The sequence below is a fragment of the Taudactylus pleione genome, unplaced genomic scaffold (assembly GCF_031769625.1).
Source record: "Taudactylus pleione unplaced genomic scaffold, aTauple2 ptg001437l, whole genome shotgun sequence".
Classification (NCBI taxonomy): domain Eukaryota; kingdom Metazoa; phylum Chordata; class Amphibia; order Anura; family Myobatrachidae; genus Taudactylus; species Taudactylus pleione.
Window position 1 is genome coordinate 1121385 of NW_028285836.1, and position 19297 is coordinate 1140681.

General features: G+C 46.2%; 1 protein-coding gene across 1 annotated transcript in view; it reads left to right on the forward strand.

Moving 5' to 3' along the window:
• Positions 1-1394: 1394 nt before the first annotated feature.
• TULP1 (TUB like protein 1) overlaps positions 1395-19297 on the forward strand; it is a 169548-nt gene continuing 151645 nt past the window's right edge. The window contains exons 1-2 of the mRNA XM_088463721.1: positions 1395-1466; positions 17421-17523. Coding sequence (XP_088319847.1) covers positions 1452-1466; positions 17421-17523 — 118 coding nt within the window. The 5' untranslated portion in view covers positions 1395-1451. The remainder of the gene's footprint in view (positions 1467-17420; positions 17524-19297) is intronic.

The window sequence follows — 19297 nt, forward strand, 5'->3', positions numbered from 1 at the left end:
TTCCGGTTCTAATAGAGCCAGAAGCTCACTACTGAGGCCGCCCCCAAATGGCAGGTGTTCCTTCGGCAACGCCTCCTTTTGGCCCGCCACCCCCCCTTCCCGCCTCCAAAACGGGGCGAGCTTTCAATCAAAATCAACAGCCGCCCCGTTTTGGTGCGAGACCCGTAGCGACGGAGCGCACGTCGCTGGCCGGGTCTCGCGCATGCACAGTGAAGGACCATTGACCCGCTTGCGATCTGTACACGATCAGCCGATGTGTACGATTTCCCTTGAAACTCTCCCCGGCAGCTCAGCACACGATCTCCACACGATTTGGTGTCCAATCTTCATACGATCTCTCCTGCATCCAGACTTTCACAGTGCATCGGGTCCTAGATTGTCAGATCTGCCCTACTGCACGGCAGATCTGAAGATGCGATGTGCGACCAGCGGGGCCGCGCATCGCATCATGATCGTGAGTGGGGATTCACAATTTACTCTCAATTTGGCCATATTTTACACGATCTGTCGTTCCAATGTGCCGGAATCGGCCAGATCGGGTAAAATATCGCTATGTGTGTGGGCATCATTAGACTCTCCTAAGGGATTTGTGACATTTCTGAACACACAGTTTGTTCTACTGCCTTAGTGGTTTTAATTTTTTTGACATTTCTTCTAGACTCTGCATGAGAAGGGCTTACATCATCATGATAGGAAGAAGATGCCTCACTGACAGTTTCCGAACCACCAATCATAAATTTAGGCCAAGGTATTATTTTTTACTAGCATTTAAACATCAAAGTATCTTTTATTTCAATTGTTAGTAATCTACTTGTAGTAAGCTTATGCTTCGATTTAACATACCACCAAAGTAACTTGACCTGTTTCCTTTGTTATAATGAAGAAAGTTACATTGTTCATTTACTGGTCGTGTATGTTCATTTGCTGGCTTTGTGTGTTCAATCACTGGTAATTTCTGCACCTTTCCTGATTTTGGTAGTAAAATTCGAACTATTACTACAATCTTTAAACCACAATGTCTTCAAAAATGTATACATAGTAGTGATGATGGTACACATCTCAAAATTGAATTTATGTAGTATCCGCTACGTATATTATCAGCTTAAGCAAGATAATTTTCTTAACTGTTCGTTCACTGGACAATTCACCCTAATTTGGTGCATTTTGCACATGTTAGAGAAAAAAACTTTAACCTAGAAAACATAAAATTCCAATATCCCATAACGGTATAAATAAGTAGCAATTGTATAACGATGAAACTGCCTCCCCCCTCTTTCGCGATGACACAATGACAGATGGCATGGGAAGATTAGTGATCTAACATAATCTGTAATTAGCATGTTTGCATGCTGGTATGAAAGAGGTCAGGTTCTGTTTATTAAGTGACAACTCTATGAGGGATATAGGGGACCAGAATATCATGTGATAAACGAACCAGGACACAGCTAAACATGGCAAGCAACAAGGTGAGAAACAAAATCTTCATTCATCAGTCAATTCCTAATACAGCTAATAGTTAAGTTATAAACAAATTATATTTAAAAATCAATATTACCATACTGGAATTCATATTGCATGTGGAGGAAAAATAGTAGTAATTTGTTTTTTTGTTAATTTATGTAATGTTTTTGTGGTGTTAAAGTGACGAGTTAGAATATTACTACTAATAGTATTACTTTTCACCACAAAACGTAGAAGACACAGCAACAACCTGGACATATTTGTTCCGCCAAATGTTTCACAGTCTATGATATATGTTAAATCATGTGTGAATTATATATTCTGCTACTATTATATTACAAAGGTTTGCTAGATTAACTCAAAGTAAACATACTTAGAGGTCATCATTAGAGTGTTTAAAGACTGCCCACATTAAATCTACAATTCCACCAAACATATTTATACTAAAACAAACAATTATCTCATACATACATAACCCTACAAGAGGATGTGACAAAAATGTAATTTAAAAACCTCCTTTGAAGTTTTGCAGTAATCTTGATATACAAGGCACTTAAATCCCAAATGTAACTATTATTTGAGCCATATTGTATAGCAATTAATAGTTGAACACTATCATTAGTTATTCTTTACACTTTAACAGATTAGTGTTTTTGATAAATGTTACAAAAAATGCCAAATTAACATTTCTCTTTCTATTTTATCGACATAACACAACCAACAAGGAATTTGCCAATTCCTTTAAAAGACAAAAAAACACACAGGATAAATTGTAATGACGCTAGGAGTTGGCTTCTATCACCATTAAACTTTATCCTGTGCATTTTCTTATATTTCTACTTTATGGATTTAAAATAGCCATAGATGTTTATATTCGTTGTTTGGTCATTTACAGAAAAGTAGGCAGTACTTTTACACCTAATGTTACCCATGCACTTTACAAAGTGCACAGCTGCAAGATCAGGTGAAATCACACACTAACCAAAGGGCTATAGCTCTTGCTTTTAATGTTCATTAAGTCACACCACAATCTGGCATTGATTTATCAACTGGAAATATACAGCAGCACATCCCATTGTTTTGAGCACGAATGTACCTATTTCAGAGAACACTGGTGCACACCGCTATTCTGTTTATGATGTTCATTCAGCAACATATTGCAGAAATTGTAATGTGCATTCTGATAATAGTACAAATATCACTTCTGCCTACTTACTTACTTACTTACTTACATAATGAGAGCAAGGGAACATTGCAGTGTTTTTGGTTTACCACCGATGGTCGATGGTTCTGCCATCAGTGCTGGAGATCCGATGGTTCTAGGCACGGAGAATTTAATATTTGATTTTGTCTCTCCAAATATGGGACCTCATTCAGACCTGGTCGCAAGCGTTGAGTGCTCGCAACCGGCTTGATGTTTTGGTCCTGCGCACGCGCAGCGGCCGCACTGCGCGTACGCAAGCCCCGGAGCGAGGGAGACACTCTCTCGCTCCAGAGCTCACTACAAAAGGGCCGGCTGTTGATGTTGATCGACGGCTCGGCCCTTTTTGTAGGCGGGGCAGGGGGGTGGCTACACAAACGGAGGCATTCCTGACGGAACGCTTGCCGTTTTGTGGGTGGCCGCACTGACATTAGCAGTGATGTCAGAGGGGAGTTTCCTGCTCGATCATAGCAGGAAGCTCCCTCGGGCTTGCGGTTGCCAAGACCCAACCTTCGGGTCTCGTCGCAAGCCCCGATGGTCACGATGGTCTTGACCTTCGCGACCATCACCCTGGCCAGTCGCTAAGCTGCGGGTGGTAACAGGAGGCCGCACTAAAAAAAAGATGCAGCCGCCCTCATTCAGAGAGAGTGATCACTTCTAGCGACCGCCTCTGAATGAGGGCCATGGTGTGGTCTGTGCGAAATCTATCCTTTCAACAGTGTAAGAGTTATTTCAACTTCCAGGTCATCATTATGTTATGTGCAGGGGGGCATCTGAGATAGTATAATTCACTGAGACATAAACTGCCTATAATTAGCCCTGTTCCCATCAAATATTCTAGGTGGCTCAGCAGGGGTAGCAAGTGGCTCTGATTGTGAAAGTCCTTGAGGTTGCTGAGCATAATTTTCATTCAGATTAGTTTGTAGAGCTGCATGCTGTGCCTGTAAGGCCTGCACTGTCTGAGCAAGGGCCACCTCAGTTCCTTTGTTTGGAGCCTCTGTGGGATCCATGTTTTATTTTGCACAGATTGTTCTGTTACAGAATATATTGATACTTAAATAAAGCTAATGCTGGGCATACACGGCCAGATAAAATGCCTGTCAGACCAACAGACATTTTATCTGGCCGGCTGCCAGCCGCAGATGTCGCCGGCATACACTGTGAGATTTCTCTCACAGTGTATTCGGCAGACATCTGCGCTCTGCCCCCGGGGGAGGAGACATTTCCCTGTTCCTTCCGTAGTAAGGAACACAGGAGATGTCTGTCTGTCGGCCGCGGCTGGGCATACACTGCCCGATGCGGGCGACAGTTTAACGGGAAATATCGCATCGGACGGGCATGCTGGACAATCCGGCATGCCCGACCGAGCAATATTTAACCCTCGGTCGCCCCCCTACATGCTACAATTATCAGGGCGATCCGCCGATATCCGGTGGATCGCCCCGATAATTGTAGCGTGTATGGCCAGCATAAGAAAGAATCCCATGGTAGATGTTCAGAATTCTGTGGAATCGCAGTGAGCAAACAATGTGAAAACTGCATAGAATGTTGCTAACCTATGAGATATTTACATAGAAGACTCACAAACGGTCCAGGGTTAAGTACCAGAGCCGGATTAAGGCTTGTGGGAGCCCCAGGGCAACTAAATTGTGGGGGCCCCATCAAGCCACACGGAGCCTACAAAGCCACCCCCACCCCTTCCCCCTAGCCACACAGAGCCTACACAGGCACAAACACCTCTTAGTTACACGGAGCCTGCCGCCCCCTTCCCCTAGCCACCCAGAGCCTACTGCTTTGCCGCTGATTACTTACCAGAGTGATGGTGTGACCTCCCGGCTGATTTGCTCCCTATTCCCCTCATCAGCATCACGGACGTAATGTGTCACGTGACGCCGATGAGAGGACTCGGGAGCCACTCTGCGCTGTATGCAACAGCACTGACTCTGCTGCTGCATACAGTATCACAGAGCCGTGGCAGTGAGCCTCAATCCGGGAACAGGTGCCACTGGACACTTGTTCTCGGCAGGGTCACACCGACCATGTGTGGGGGCCCCTCTGTGTGTGGGAGCCCAGGGAAGACCGCCCCTGTCGCCCCCCTCTTAATCCGGCCCTGTTAAGTACACAAGAAATCTGTAAGATTTTGAAGTAGCAGGCAACAGGTATCCAAAAGAAACAGTTTAAGGGAACAGAGGCAGACAAGTTTCCAGTAGCAGATAATCCAAAAGGGTAGGCAAAGGAAAATGGGTTCGGACTGGCATTGGCTGTGCCCTTCTGCACATGCGTCCGGCCAATATTTCGTACCAGCCACCTGGAACTGTGGGTGGAACATACACTGAGTACCTGTCAATGGCCCTAGTGGAGGGAGCACAAATTCTGGACTCAGAAGCAGCAGCCTCATCATGGTAAGATGGCTGCAATCTGTGACACTATAGAAATTATGAAGAATTGTTTGGATAGATTATACAGATTCAGAGTTGTACATTGATGTTTTCATGAATGGAGTGATTTTTTTTCCCACTGCGCATGCATCTGAGTCGCATTGCACATACGTGAAGTGGCATTACCATAGTCGCACTCAGCAAGTCTTTATTTGTGATTGACAGGTAAAAAGCATTTGTGGGAGGCGATGGGGAGTGTTAGCTACAAATGCAGTTGTGTCTCGACCATTTCGAGGGCATGTCACATCCTGCGTTTGCGATCCTAAACGCAAGAAACATGGCTCTTGTGTCTCGGTTACAGCAGCCAATCTGAGTGATCATATGCTCATTGAAGGAATCAGTGTTTGCATGATCTGCGTCCGATGATGCATATGTGTATGCAGTTGTGGACAGCTGCAATGGCTCAGGTGGGCATTTCAGTACAAGTCTCAGCCACTGCTGTATATTTTGCACATCCACAGCTGCGTAAATTGCAGCTGCTGGAGCATTAGCATACAACTCTGAATCATGGCCCATAATTCTAAAGAAACATTAAAATATCTGAATACTGTATGTGTGTACAAATCTCTGGCCGTGCATAAAGTACAGACAGACAGACACACACACACACGTTCTCGCTTTCTAGATAGATATATGAGTTAAATACGCGTTCCCAGTGCACAGAATGCCAGCAGCCGCAATACCAACGCCGGAATCTCAACGGTTAAAACTTAAAATGCCGACAGCCACAATACAATACATATATCATACGCTGCAGGATGGGGGGCGTGGCCAGGACAAAGGGGAGTGGCCGGGCGGGTGACGGACATTTGTGGGCGTGGTGCGGGCGGGGCCACTCGATCGCATCATTTTGGCCCTGTCCCCGCTACACAATGCCGATAATACAGGCATTGTGGAGCAGGGGGCGGGGCCAAAATGTGAATCTCGTCACCAGCCCCCTCCACTGCAGAGGTTTAACTAGTAATCGCGGGGAGGTTGGGGGGAATCGGCGGCTGCCGGGAGGCTTGCCTGCCTTTCCGGGGGGGCCGAGATTTTCGGGAGGCTCCAGGCAAAATCGGGAGGGTAGGCAAGCCTGACATATATCTATATAAAAAGTGAGAAAGTGTGTGTGTGTCTTTCTGTCCTTTATGCACGGCCAGAGATTTGTACCTAGCTCCACCAATTTTGACATGGTGTAGTTTGACCAGGATTAGGTTTTTGCCCAGGTTTGAACTTTGTCACGGCCACACACTGTCACACAACCCCATAAAACCGGGACACTCTTAAATTACACAGGCTCTGGGGCTGAGGGGCTGGCTTCATACACACACTGTCACACTCTGGCAGGCTCATGAGCAGATACCACTCGATACATTCAGACTGTGGCAGACAGCATAATCAATCCACAATGTCTGATCATGGCAAAGATTAGCATATGGATATTACAAACAGCAGGGGAGATTGATTGCAGACCTTCTGTCTGGGAACGGGACTTCAGTCCTGGCATCCTCCCCTGATGGAATCCCTGCTAGACATAGGCCCGTATTCAATTAGAGGCGAAAAGTCAGAAAAGTTTTGCCTGTCCGACTTTCCGCCTCCTTCGCCTGTTTCAGAGGCGGAAACTTTATGCGCGCGTCCTCGCTTTTATCCCTGTTCAATTCCTAAATAAGCGAAAAGGGAAAGCGGCGAATGCGGAACAGGCGGAAAGTACTGTCAGAATTGGGGAAATCAGTCTGTACCCCATAAAAAGATGCACTAACATAGAGAATCAATGTAGATGTGTACTAATAGCCCTAATAAAAGTATTTGGGGGTACTTAAGTAGTTTAAATTGCTTCTTATTAGCGTCTTTGCAAAAGTGGTGAAGAATGGCATAAGACAGTACTTTTTGGTGAAAATAAGTAGTCCAGCCAAATTTGGGGTACTTGAAAATGGGTGCTAGCATATTTTAATGTTTCTAAAGTGAACTTTTAAAAAAGGTCAAAAACGCACCAGCTACATACACCTGCAATTCCAAAAACACCTGACCCATCCTTGCAGACCCCCAAGAAGTCTTTTTCGCTAGTTTTACGCTTATCCCCCCACTTTTTACTTTTTCGCCCCTAAAATGAAAGTACTTTTTCGGGGTGTTCTGAGGTAATTTTGGCTCTTTTCTTTTGTTGATGTGGTCTTGGGGGAGGGGGGGTTGTCCCAAGGGTTCTGAGTAGTTGAATGCAGGGAAAAAAGAAGATGGCACCGGTTCCCGTTGCCGACACACTTGTTTCCGGCACCCCCCGCTGCCGACACACCAGCTGTCGGCACCCCCACTGCTGACACCACCGGCAGCCCTGCTGCTGACACCACTGGCTCCCCCATGCTGCCGACACCGCCGGCACCCTGCATTGAGAACACCCCTGCACTGAGGGTACCGCTGGCACCCCCACTCTGCTGACACCGCCAGTACCCTACACTGAGGACACTGCCATCACTTCCACACTGCCATTCCATGTACTGAGGACACCATCAGCAACCCCATGCACTGCAGACACAGCCAGCAAACCTGCAATAAAGACACCGCTGGCACCCCTGCTCTGCTGACAACGCCGGTACCCTGCACTGAGGACACTGCAAACCATTAGCAAACCAGCTCTGCCGACACAGTAAGTGCACTATTGGTGTATCCAACCCACACTGTATAACACACTGTATCTGTGTTGGAAATTGGAAGCTGAACTGCCACATGTTAGTGCTACCCACTGTATCGCTTAGCTTAGTCAGCCAGCTAGCTGGATGCAACCTTTTTTGCCTTAACTAGATGAAAAAAGCAAGATTGTGAGGTGGTCAAAATTGATTGGAAATTACTGGAAATAAATGTTATTGAGGTTACTAATACTGTAGGAACAAAAACAGGCCCATTTTATGTGATTTTAGCTGTTTTTATGAATTTTTAAGAAAATCCAGATCCAAAACCGAAAAACAAAACACGGAGGGAAGGTTTTGGCAAAACCAATCCAGATCCAAAACCAGGGGAGATCCATATCCAAAACCAAAACACGGGGGTCAGTGCACATCTCTAGCGCCCATGTGCAGTACGGGTCTACAATCATGCATGCAGTCCAGCAGAAGACTGTCAGATGGTCCAGTCTTCAACCCGGGCAATGCCAGGTATCCCAGCTAGTATGTATATATATATAATATATATATATATTTATAATTCGCAGGTATGTTGCATATAGATATACTGTGCAATATTGTCTGTTATTTTTATAAAGTAATATTGTCACTGGGCCGGATTCATTTGGATCGCTATTGCAATCGCAGCTGCGATTACGCACGCAGGTCTCCTGCGAAAATATGCTAATGTCTGCAATCGTAAAGCAATAATAGAGACGCCTAAAGCCAGCATAGAGACTACCACTACCGCTTTCGCACATCTGTAATACCTAGTAGTCCGGCGTTTACATCAGTAACATCAAGTAACATCGGTAACATCAGTCCCTCACGCACGATTACAACAGATCTGACCTTACTCAGAAGTGCTAACCTCATTGCACGCAGTGAGTACACAAGCTGCATATGCCGTCGCAGTGGCTAATTTATGCACGCCCCTGTAACGGACTGGCACGCCTGCATTTCTCCAATCACATCCCCGTCACCCCCCCAAATGTCCTGTCCCTCTGTCTGCTATGGCTTTGTATCTGCATAGATGAATGCAGAGCGATCGCAATGCTAACTCGCGCATGCACACTGCGATGCATACGCATGCGCAGTACACAATACTCGTCCATCTCCGTAAACTAGCGCAATAGCGATCAGGCCCACTGTTAGAAGTTTCAAATTCGTAGCCCAGTCGGTATTAAAGTCAGGAGTCAGAACGATTAATTATCCATGCCTCCATATAGTTTTCAATGTCCATTTTTTAATTATACCTAACAAAGCTTCTAAAAGAGTGTGTTTATTTGTCCTGTAGAAACCACACATACTGTAGGGCATAATTCAGAGTTGTACGCTTTGGTGATGTTTTCACAGTTGAGTGATTATTTATCGGCCGTCTGTACATGCTTCTGAGTTGCACTGTGTTGAAAGATGAGTGCTCTACTGTGTAGAGTCCAGTCTTCCTTTTCTCCAGGGAAGCATCATACCCTGTTCCAAGATGGCCACCAAGGTCACTACTGAGCATGTGCAGGGACCATCTTGTCTTTACTGTGTAAGAGCGACATGTTGGGAAACAGTTGTCTCCTACTTAGCTCCTACGAGAGACCAGGTTATTTACCTGCTATAAAGCTGTTCCATCCATCCTGCTCCTCTATCCACAAGCAGCGAACACTCACCGGCTGGTAAACTGTATAGAACCCCACTTCGGTAAAGCTCCGCTCCATCACCAGTGTAGATGTAACAGTGAGAATTGCTGTACCATCTCTCAATAAACCAACACCACTGGTTTGGTAACTGGGCTGTTCCAAGTTTGAGACATCCACTGTTGTGTGCCTACACAACTCTGCATTATCATACATATAAGTAACTGAATTTGACTGCAGAGAGTTCCACCTCCTGTGCCTGCTTTATTAATTATACTTATAGGTAACTGAATTTGACTGCAGAGTATTCCACCTCCTGTGCCTGCTTTATTCATTATACTTATAGGTAACTAGCTTATTCTTTACTGAATTCTTATGCTATTGTTTCTAATGCCTTATGATTTGTAATAGTTAAATTGTTATAAGGATTCTCTCAGTCTATTGACTGAAGTGAAGGCTTGATTTATTTCTATCCTTAGATGTTTGGTATGTGTTCCTTGTTGACTTAAGCCATCTTTATTGCTAGCTTTCTTCGGATGGCCAATTGGGGGTTTTCATTAATTAGTGTCCACACTTGCCTGCATCCCTGTATAAGTGTCAGTAGTTTGGCTGGGAAGCCTGGCTGGATGGTGCAGTTTTTCAAAGTGCTGTGTTTTTTAAGTGCAAAACTGTAGCGTTAAACTGAGGAAAAACAGAAGGACAAAAAGTTCCATCAACTAACAAACCTCGACGGTCTAAAGATTCAGGCTACAACTGGACTCCCTGTGCAGTCACGGCAAGAACACTTCTACTGCTATTTATAATGCTGGCCTTCTGATTCTCACATACATCTCAATGTTTATCATACTTGTTCCCATGTCAGTTTATATCTTTCCACTTTGAAACACTGGGCCTGATTCAGAGCCGGACGCTCTGACCAGAGCGCTCGCTCTGAATCAGGGCCGGGCTACCTAAAATTGGAGCGGCCTCTTGGACGCTCGCATAGCTGTGGGTTACCACCCACAGCTTATGCGAGCGTCCATGATGATGGGTGCGATGGTCAAGACCATCGCGACCATCGGTCTTCCAACGAGACCCTGCGGTAGGGTCTCGTTGCCGCAAGCCCTTGAGTGATTTTGGCTCTATCAGAGCCAAAATCACTCCCACTGACATCACTAGTGATGTCAGTGGGGCCGGCCCCAGACAGTAGGCTTTCCCATTTGAACGCCTCCGTCTGGGCAGCAACGCCTCCGGCACGCCCAACAAAGGGGGCGTGCTGTCACTCACCATCGACAGCATGCCCCCTTTGGTGCGAGACCCCAAGCGACGGCTTCCCCGACGCTCGCCAGGTCTCGCGCATGCGCACTTGGGCACCATCGACCCACTTGCGAGCGTACAGCGCTCGCGAGCGGGTCTAAATGAGACCCACTGTCCTTTATCTTAGCTCTCCTGACTAGCCTCACACCCTCTATCTGCTTACAATCAGCGTTATTTTTCAAATTCTGCACACATTAGATCCCCACTTTTAATCCTCCCTATAACAAACTTGTTAAGCTGCATACATATTTACCATCACTGTTCTTTCACTTGCATTTCTACAAATCTCTTGCATTCATATTTCATTTACATTTCCAAATTCATTCCTCTTGTTTACTTATAAACACCATGACAAGGTTTTCGTCAATTCCCTTCTTCACTCAGTCTCTACCTAATCCTCTGTTCTGCCCCCTGCTTCCATCTTTATCCTTTCCCCCTTATCTCCTCCCCTTCTCCCCCCCTCAGTCTGCCTACTCTTCCCTCCTCTCCCATTACTCCACTTTCTTCCTGTTCTACCCCCCCCTGTCCTACTACCCCACCACCAAACCCTCCTCCTACACTCCTCTCCCTGTCACTTCACCCCACTGCCATCCACATCTCCCTCCCTGCCCACCTCCTTTCTAGCTCGGGTGCCCGCACCATCACTAAACTCTATTCATATCGGTCCCCCAAATTAATCTTACCTCCACATTACAGCAACCCAGATAATCTTATTCACATCTCCCCCACAAATGCTATCTCTCTATCCTGCGCTCTCTGGAATGCCAGGTCAGTCTGTAATAAACTGGTCCCCACCCAAGACCTATTCAACTCCAACTCCCTAAATCTCCTAGCCATTACTGAAACCTGGAACTCACCCTCTGACACCACTTCTCCTGCTGCTCTATCCTCTGGGGGCCTTGCCTTCTCCCACACCCCCCGGCATGGGGGTCGCCATGGTGGTGGTGTTGGGGTCCTTCTATCCACCAGTTATTCCTACCAGCTAATACCCTCTGAACCATCCCTTACATACCCCACATTTGAGGTTCATGCTATACGCCTCTTCCAACCAGTAAACCTCAGAGTAGCTGTCATTTACCATCCCCCTGGCTCTCCCTCCAAATTCCTTGACAACTTCGCTTCCTGGCTCCCTCACTTTCTTTCCTCAGATCTTCCCTCCATTATCCTAGGTGATTTTAATATTCCTATTGACATTCCCACAGAATCCTCTGCAGCTAAACTCCTTACCCTCACCTCTTCATTTGGTCTCACCCAATGGACCTCATCACCCTCCCATGTGAGTAGGCACTCACTTGACCTGGTCTTTACTCACCGTTGTGATATTTCTGATTACTCCAATTCCCCATTCTCCCTCTTTGACCATCACCTTCTCTCTTTGAACCTATACCTCTCTCCTTCACCTCCTAAGGCTACCATTACTAAGCATAATATTGAGGCTATTGACACTGTTGCTTTTTCCTCCCTGCTGGACTCTCTCTCTCTTCTTTCCTGTACAATTTCTCCCTTACTTCTGCTCTTGACTCTCTTGCTCCAGCAATAACTACTCACTCTCACAGATCCACACCACAACCCTGGCATTCCAAATGCACCAGATACCTGCAAAAGTGTTCAAGAATTGCAGAGCGTCAGTGGAGAAAATCACGCTCTAAGGCTGACTTCCTCCATTTCAAATTTATTCTCTCTTCCTACAGTGCTGCCCTGTCTCTCTCCAAACATACATATTTCAAGTACCTCATCTCCTCCCACTCCTCAAAATCACTGTGTCTCTTTGCCACTTTCAACTCCCTCCTCTGCCCTTCCCCTCCTCACCTCCCCTCCTCGCTCTCTGCTCTTGACTTTGCCACCTACCTTACATCTAAAATTGAGGACATCATATCCCATCAGACCCTCAGCACTCCTCCCCCACCTTTCCCTGACCACCCCTCCCCTTCTGTCTCACCAACTCTGACATCCTTCTCCCCTGTTTGTGGAGGGGAAGTCATGGCCCTCATCCAGTTCTCCCTTCGTTCCACCTCCCCTCTTGACCCTATCCCTTCCCGTCTCCTCTCCTACCTGTCTCCTTCTGCCTGTTCCCATCTTGCTCACTTCCTTAATCTCTCCCTATCATCTGGCACTGTCCCTTCTGCATTTAAACATGCCCTTGTTTCCCCATTCTTAAAAAACCTACCCTTGATCCTAACATACTTTCCAATGAACAACCCATCTCTCTTCTCCCTTTTGCTTCCAAACTCCTTGAGCGTATTGTCTACAACCGCCTTACCACCTTTCTTTCCTCCCACTCCCTCCTTGACTCATTTCAATCTGGCTTCCGTTCTCTCCACTTCACTGAAACTGCCCTCACGAAAGTCAGCAATGACCTCCTTGCTGCCAAATCCAAGGGCTACTACTCTCATTCTCCTTGACCTTTCTGCTGCATTTGACACTGTAGACCACCCTCTCCTCCTGCAAATCCTTTACTCTCTTGGTTTACATGGCACTGCTCTCTCCTGGCTTTCCTCCTACCACTCTGATCGTTCCTTCTCTATGTCCTCTCATGACTCCTCTTCACCCCCACTTCCACTAACAATAGGAGTTTCCCAAGGTTCTGTACTTGGACCTCTCCTTTTCTCCCTATATATGTCCTCTTTAAGTGAACTCATTAATTCCTTTGGCCTCCAATATCATCTCTATGCTGATGATACTCAAATTTATCTTTCCATCCCTGAGCTCTCCCCCACGCTCCTCACCCGTATCTCCAACTGTCTCTATGCTGTCTCTTCATGGATGTTCCAGCGCTTTCTTAATCTTAACATGTCTAAGACTGAGCTGATCATCTTCCCACCCTCTTCCACTACATCACTTCCCACAATTTCATTATCTATTGATGGCACAACTATCTCCTCTAGCCCCAAAGTGCGCTGTCTTGGAGTTATCCTAGACTCTTCCCTCTCCTTTAAACCACACATTCAGCACCTCTCGCAGTCCTGCCATTTCCACCTAAAAAATATCTCCAGGATTAGACCCTTCCTCACCCAGGATGCCACTAAAACCCTCATCCACTCACTGGTCATCTCCAGAGTGGACTACTGTAACCTTCTCTTAGCTGGCCTCCCAGTCTCTCACCTCTCTCCACTACAATCGGTTCTCAATGCTGCTGCTCGGCTCATCTTCCTCTCCAGACGTTCTACATCTGCTTCCCCTCTCCTTCAAGCCCTACACTGGATCCCCTTTCCTTTCAGATGCCAATTCAAGGTTCTTACACTCACCTACAAAGCCCTCACCAAATCCTCTCCCACATACATTTCTGACTTTCTCTCTCTTCACACTCCCGCCCATCCACTTCGCTCAACAAATGCATGCCGCCTCTCTTGCCAACTTCCTCCCACTCCCATCAAGACTTTGCCCATGCTGCTCCCCACCTTTGGAATGCTCTCCCTATCAGACTCTCCACCTCTCTACAAATCTTCAAACGGGCGCTCAAGACCCACTACTTCATCAAGGCCTTCCAGCACTCATTCTAATCCACCTCATGCTCTTTCCTCCCTATCTTCCCCTTCTGTGTCACGCCTGTCTGTCTGCCCCTCCCCTTGAATGTAAGCTCTCAAGAGCAGGGACGTCGTCCCTCATGTGCTTCTCTTTACATGTTCTTCTACTCTTTACTCCCCATTAGGGCACCTAACACGTGACTGCCAACTCCGGCTGCTTATTGTGAGTGCTTTAATCGCTATTGCAGCAATGTATATAAATCGTGTCCTTGTCCTGCACTGTAATGTACTGTAAGTTACTTGTTTCTTGTTCACTTATTAGTTCTAGTACTTTGTAAGGTGCTGCGGAACACTTGTGGCACCATATAAATAAATTATTATAATAATAATAATAATAATAATCAACACCTGCACACAGATAAATGCCAACACAGTATGCATGCGTCAAGGTACATTACCGTAGTCGATTGCAAGTTTTTATTCGAAGTGTGCTTGAAAGTCAGCTGGTATTTGGTAACGGGGAGTATCGGCTAAACATGCAGGCATGTCGTGACCGTTTCGGTGGTGTTACAAACTGCATCTGCATTCCTGTATGCAAGAAATATGGCTTCAGTTCAGGGCAGAGGGAGCCCGTGTGCAGTTTCCGACACGGGCCCCCTCCTCTCTGGTCGGTGGCCAGCAGCGCACTGAGCTGTGCGCGGCCAGCTCTGGATTTATAGAGTATGCACAGGTCATTGGGAAAATGGCCACGGCGGCCATTCTCCCTGTACTGCGCATGCGCAAACGATGGGAAAATGACCGTGGCAGCCATTTTCCAGTTGTTTTTACAGTGCCGGACTCCCGCATCGATGTGGAAGTCCGGAGAGGTAAGTAATATTATGAGTGCAGGGTGTGCTGTGCAGGTCCCTCCTGGACCCAGGGGCCCGTGTGCCCCGCACACCCTGTACCCATTATAGATACACCCCTGCTTCGGTTTGTGAGTTCACGTGACCATTCTGCGTGACCATTGAGTTACTCAGGACTGCTAACATCAAATGATCTCTGACCGATGCTGTCTTTGTATGCAGATGTTTGGATTTGCAATGGTGGGTGTTTCAAGTAGAGATGAGCGGTTTGGTTTTTGTGAAAACTGAATACACCAAAACTTAGGGGTTCTGAGTGAATCCAAGTCTAGGCTCGGGTCTTCCCACCAAAGTCGGATCTCAGAACAAGGCAAAATGTCTTTTTCCAGGAATGGAATCTTGCGTGTTTTGGATTGTATATAAATAAAATAACCCTCCCTCGTGATCAGGCACAATTTCACACAGGAGAGTAGAGGGAGTGGTTGTGGGACTGTGGGTTGTGGGCACCGTTAGGATGCCATCAGGGCACAAAGAGTTGTAGTTGAAGAGTAGGTAGATACAGTGGATGTGCGAAGGGTGACTGCAGGCATCATTGTCAGCGTATGTTTGTTTGTCACACACACTGCAAACAAACAGGCTACTGAGTGTGGTGCTGTAAAAAATAACACAGGCTCTTGATTGTTTGTTAAAGCGAATCTGCATATTTTTTTCTCTAGGAAATCTATCATTACAATATATTGTTTGTCGCTTGTGTATGAGGGCAAAAACAGTGTTGATTTCAAGATTATCTGTCCAAAAAGATATTCTGCTGTGTTTGAGCTGTCTAAGCCAAAGGAAAACCTCTTTTGAGTCTTTTCCTGTTTTAAAAAAAAAAATTATTGCAAAAAAATTATTTATTTTCCTGTTGTCTAGAAAATACCCTGCAGTCTGGACATACACTTCTTCCTGGAAGTGGCTAGCTCTTGGGTGTGGGTGCCGATGACCCAAGGGTCTCCGCACATGCAGATATACAGTAATATTTAAGGTGTACACAGTTACATAAATGGCAGTGCAGTGCAGTTCTAAAGGAAATTGGGCCCCAGACCATCTTGAAAGAACAAGAAACTTTACTTACACTGCTCCATATCCACCAGCACAATCAATATAATGGTTACAAGAGCTACTTCGCCAACTTCCACCAGCGCAATACTTGTAGCTGACGGTAAATGCTTTATACTTAAAGCTTAACGGTTGCAAAATATTAGTTATACTTCCTCTACAGCACCAGTCTTAACTGTAGTTGTAATTACAGTTCCACACAAGTTACAGACTGGTATAAACTTAGTATCACACACCAGATTCTTCTGGGTAAAGTGGCTCCACACATCCACTAGCATTGCCTTTGGTTCCACACATCCACTAGCATTGCCTTATCAGCCTCCTCTGCTCACCATCTGCAGGCACACGTGGACTAATTAGTCTTTCCGCTCCTGCTTCTCGCACATGCAGTACTATGCAGCCTTGCTGCCTCTGGTCAGCACTTTCCCTTCTCTCATATGAATTAATATCCTTTGGCCTGTTACACATTCTCCCTGTACTGGGGTTATCCCCTGTCACATGCTCTCCCTCATGTACTGCAACACCAAATGAAGCCCAGGACCTCCTCCCCTCATGTCCTTGGCTTGTTTATTTGATTATTTCCTCATATGCTGCTTTCTTCATCTCTGGGGGTTCCAAGTCTACAAACACCCAGAAAGGCTTTGCCCCCATTTACCATGGGGCCTAGTGCCGGACTGCGTGGCTTATGCAAAACGCTCAAGAGAGGGCATTACACTTCTCTGGGAGACTTATGTTTGCTCATCTAATTGTATAAGGTTTGTCCCATCTCCAACATCCACTTGCCCTAAAGCTAGGAGATGGGACAGTCCTTATGGGGCCCATACGTCAGGCAGTTATTGGGGCAATACCCAATTCTATCAATGCCTGGGTCGGGGCATCTGTGAAATCCAACATGTTGGACAATTCCAATTCCCCAATTCTGACCCATCAATGATCAGAATCGGCGAGTCTGAAATTTTCAACATGCTGTATTTTGCAGGTTCCCCGACACATTTCTGATCATTGATGTCCGTCGATTAATGGTTTGGTCACCTAATCAGATTGGCAGAATGAAGACTCGGTCCTTAAATGTATGGCCTGCATTAGCCTAGGAGGAGCCAGGAAAGGAGGAGGAACCTGCCACTGGGTAAGTATGGAAGCAGGACTGGATAAGTATGGAAGCAGTGAGGTTGTGGGGCAAGTGGAGGAAGACCAAGAGCAGACGGCAGACACTAAGGTAACCAGGCATACAGTATGCCTGGTCCCTTTAGTAGATAGTTATACAATGATCTGCTCCAACCCCCTTAGCACGTTGTTCAAATAAATGTCAAGTGACTGTAAATTATAATTCATCTAGATTCTGACTATATTTCCTTTTGTGACTAGACTTCAAAGCAGAAATTAGAAGTCAAAGAGCCAAAGAATCAAATGGAAAGCAAGAAATCAAAGGGGAAAAAAGAAGATGTTACAGATTTTGAACAATCCAAGGGTGAGGAAGCAATGCTAACATAAGAAAGAAATGTACATCCTAAGAAAATTGTTGTGGCTTATGGTAACTACCCCTTTGCCTCAGAAGTTATCCGGTAGCCATTTGCAAATAAGATTAGAGATTATTTAAATATAAATGTATTGTGGTTTAAAGCAGGCTTTTGAAGTGTGTGATGGCCATATAAATCTGTACTGTTACTACAGGGTGTAGGAACGGGTTGGGTATGGGATGCCGGTGCTCGGGATCCAGGTGGGGTTAGGATACCGATACCTGTCAGTAGGTATCCTAACCCTTCCCCTCTCCCTACCCCTCCCTCCCCGATGCCTAAACCTAACCTCCACCTTACTGCCTAAACCTAACCCCCCCCTGCACCCCAAACTTATCCCTCCCCTTAGATCCTAACCCTCCCCCTAGTGCCTAACCCTAACTTTGGGATGCCAGCATTCAGGATGCCTGCATTGGTATTCTGACAGGTTTCAGGATTCCGGCGCCGTTATTCTAGGCGCCGGCATCCCATGTGCCGGGATTTTGACACCCGGTTCGTGATGCTTCCGGACGAATCGGGAGGGTAGGCAAGCATGTCCTATGGGTATACGGTCAAAATCCCAGCACATGGGATGCCGATGCCTAGAATAACGGTGCCGGAATCCCGACACCTGTCAGAATCCCGATGCAGGCATCCCAACCGCTGGCATCCCAAAGTTAGGGTTAGGCACTAGGGGGAGGGTTAGGAACTAAGGAACGGCAGGCAAGCGCAGAATTGTGTCATCATAGTCCTGCCCCCTGCTTCACAATGCCATTAATTGATGCGGTATGCTCCAGGTCACTCCTCCTTTTCGCCGCGACACGCCCACCCTGCCATAGGAACAGTACTGTGATATCACTGGGAACAGTAATAGAGTTTAGCTTTTCGTCTAACAACACATGGAAAGTCACTAATCATGGGACCAATTACAGAGTTCCTCTTCTCAGTGGCATATGGACTAGGCAAGTGAAGGGATCTGGGCTTGAGCCTGCATTTAGCCACCAGCACTGTGGTCTGATTATTACATTAGCTGGGAGGATTGATCTTAATACCAATGGTGCACAGAGACCTAAAATGTCCCAACTATAGCAACAAAATAATAGAAATAAATGGAAAAAAAAACTAGTGGTTGTGGAAGAATAAAATATTTTGAAAACACAGAAAATATAGTTATTTTAGACTTACAGTACCTAGTTAACTCCTTTTCTTCGAGGGTCCACAGGTATACCATGGGGAGGGGGGATATTATGGTTGGAAGACCAGGCATTAAACAGTTAAAGATTTGGCTCCCAGAATGCCCTGGGTCCTCCTCCATATATACCCCACCCCTAGCCATAGGACTTCAGTTTAGTTAACAAGCCTAAAGGCAGGAGAAGGAAAGAGGAGAAGGAAAACAATCACACACCAGAAACACTCTTACAGAAGATGAGGGAATCTGTGACTGAAAAAAAATCACCCAATGAAGCAAGGTGCATCAGGGTGGGTGCCCTGTGGACCCTATGGACCTTGAAGAAAAGGAGTTATCTATATTTCTTCTTCAGGTTCCACAGGGATCATCGGGATGTCCTAAATTAGTTCCCCTAGGGTGGGGGACACTCCTGAGCAGAAAGGAGAACTTGTCACCCAAAGGAAGCATATTGGGAGGCAAAGAAAAGAAAAGCGTGGACAGAAGACAACGTGGCAGCCTTGCACAATTGTTCAGCAGAGGCACTACGACTGAATGTTCACAATGGCCCTACAGACCGAGTA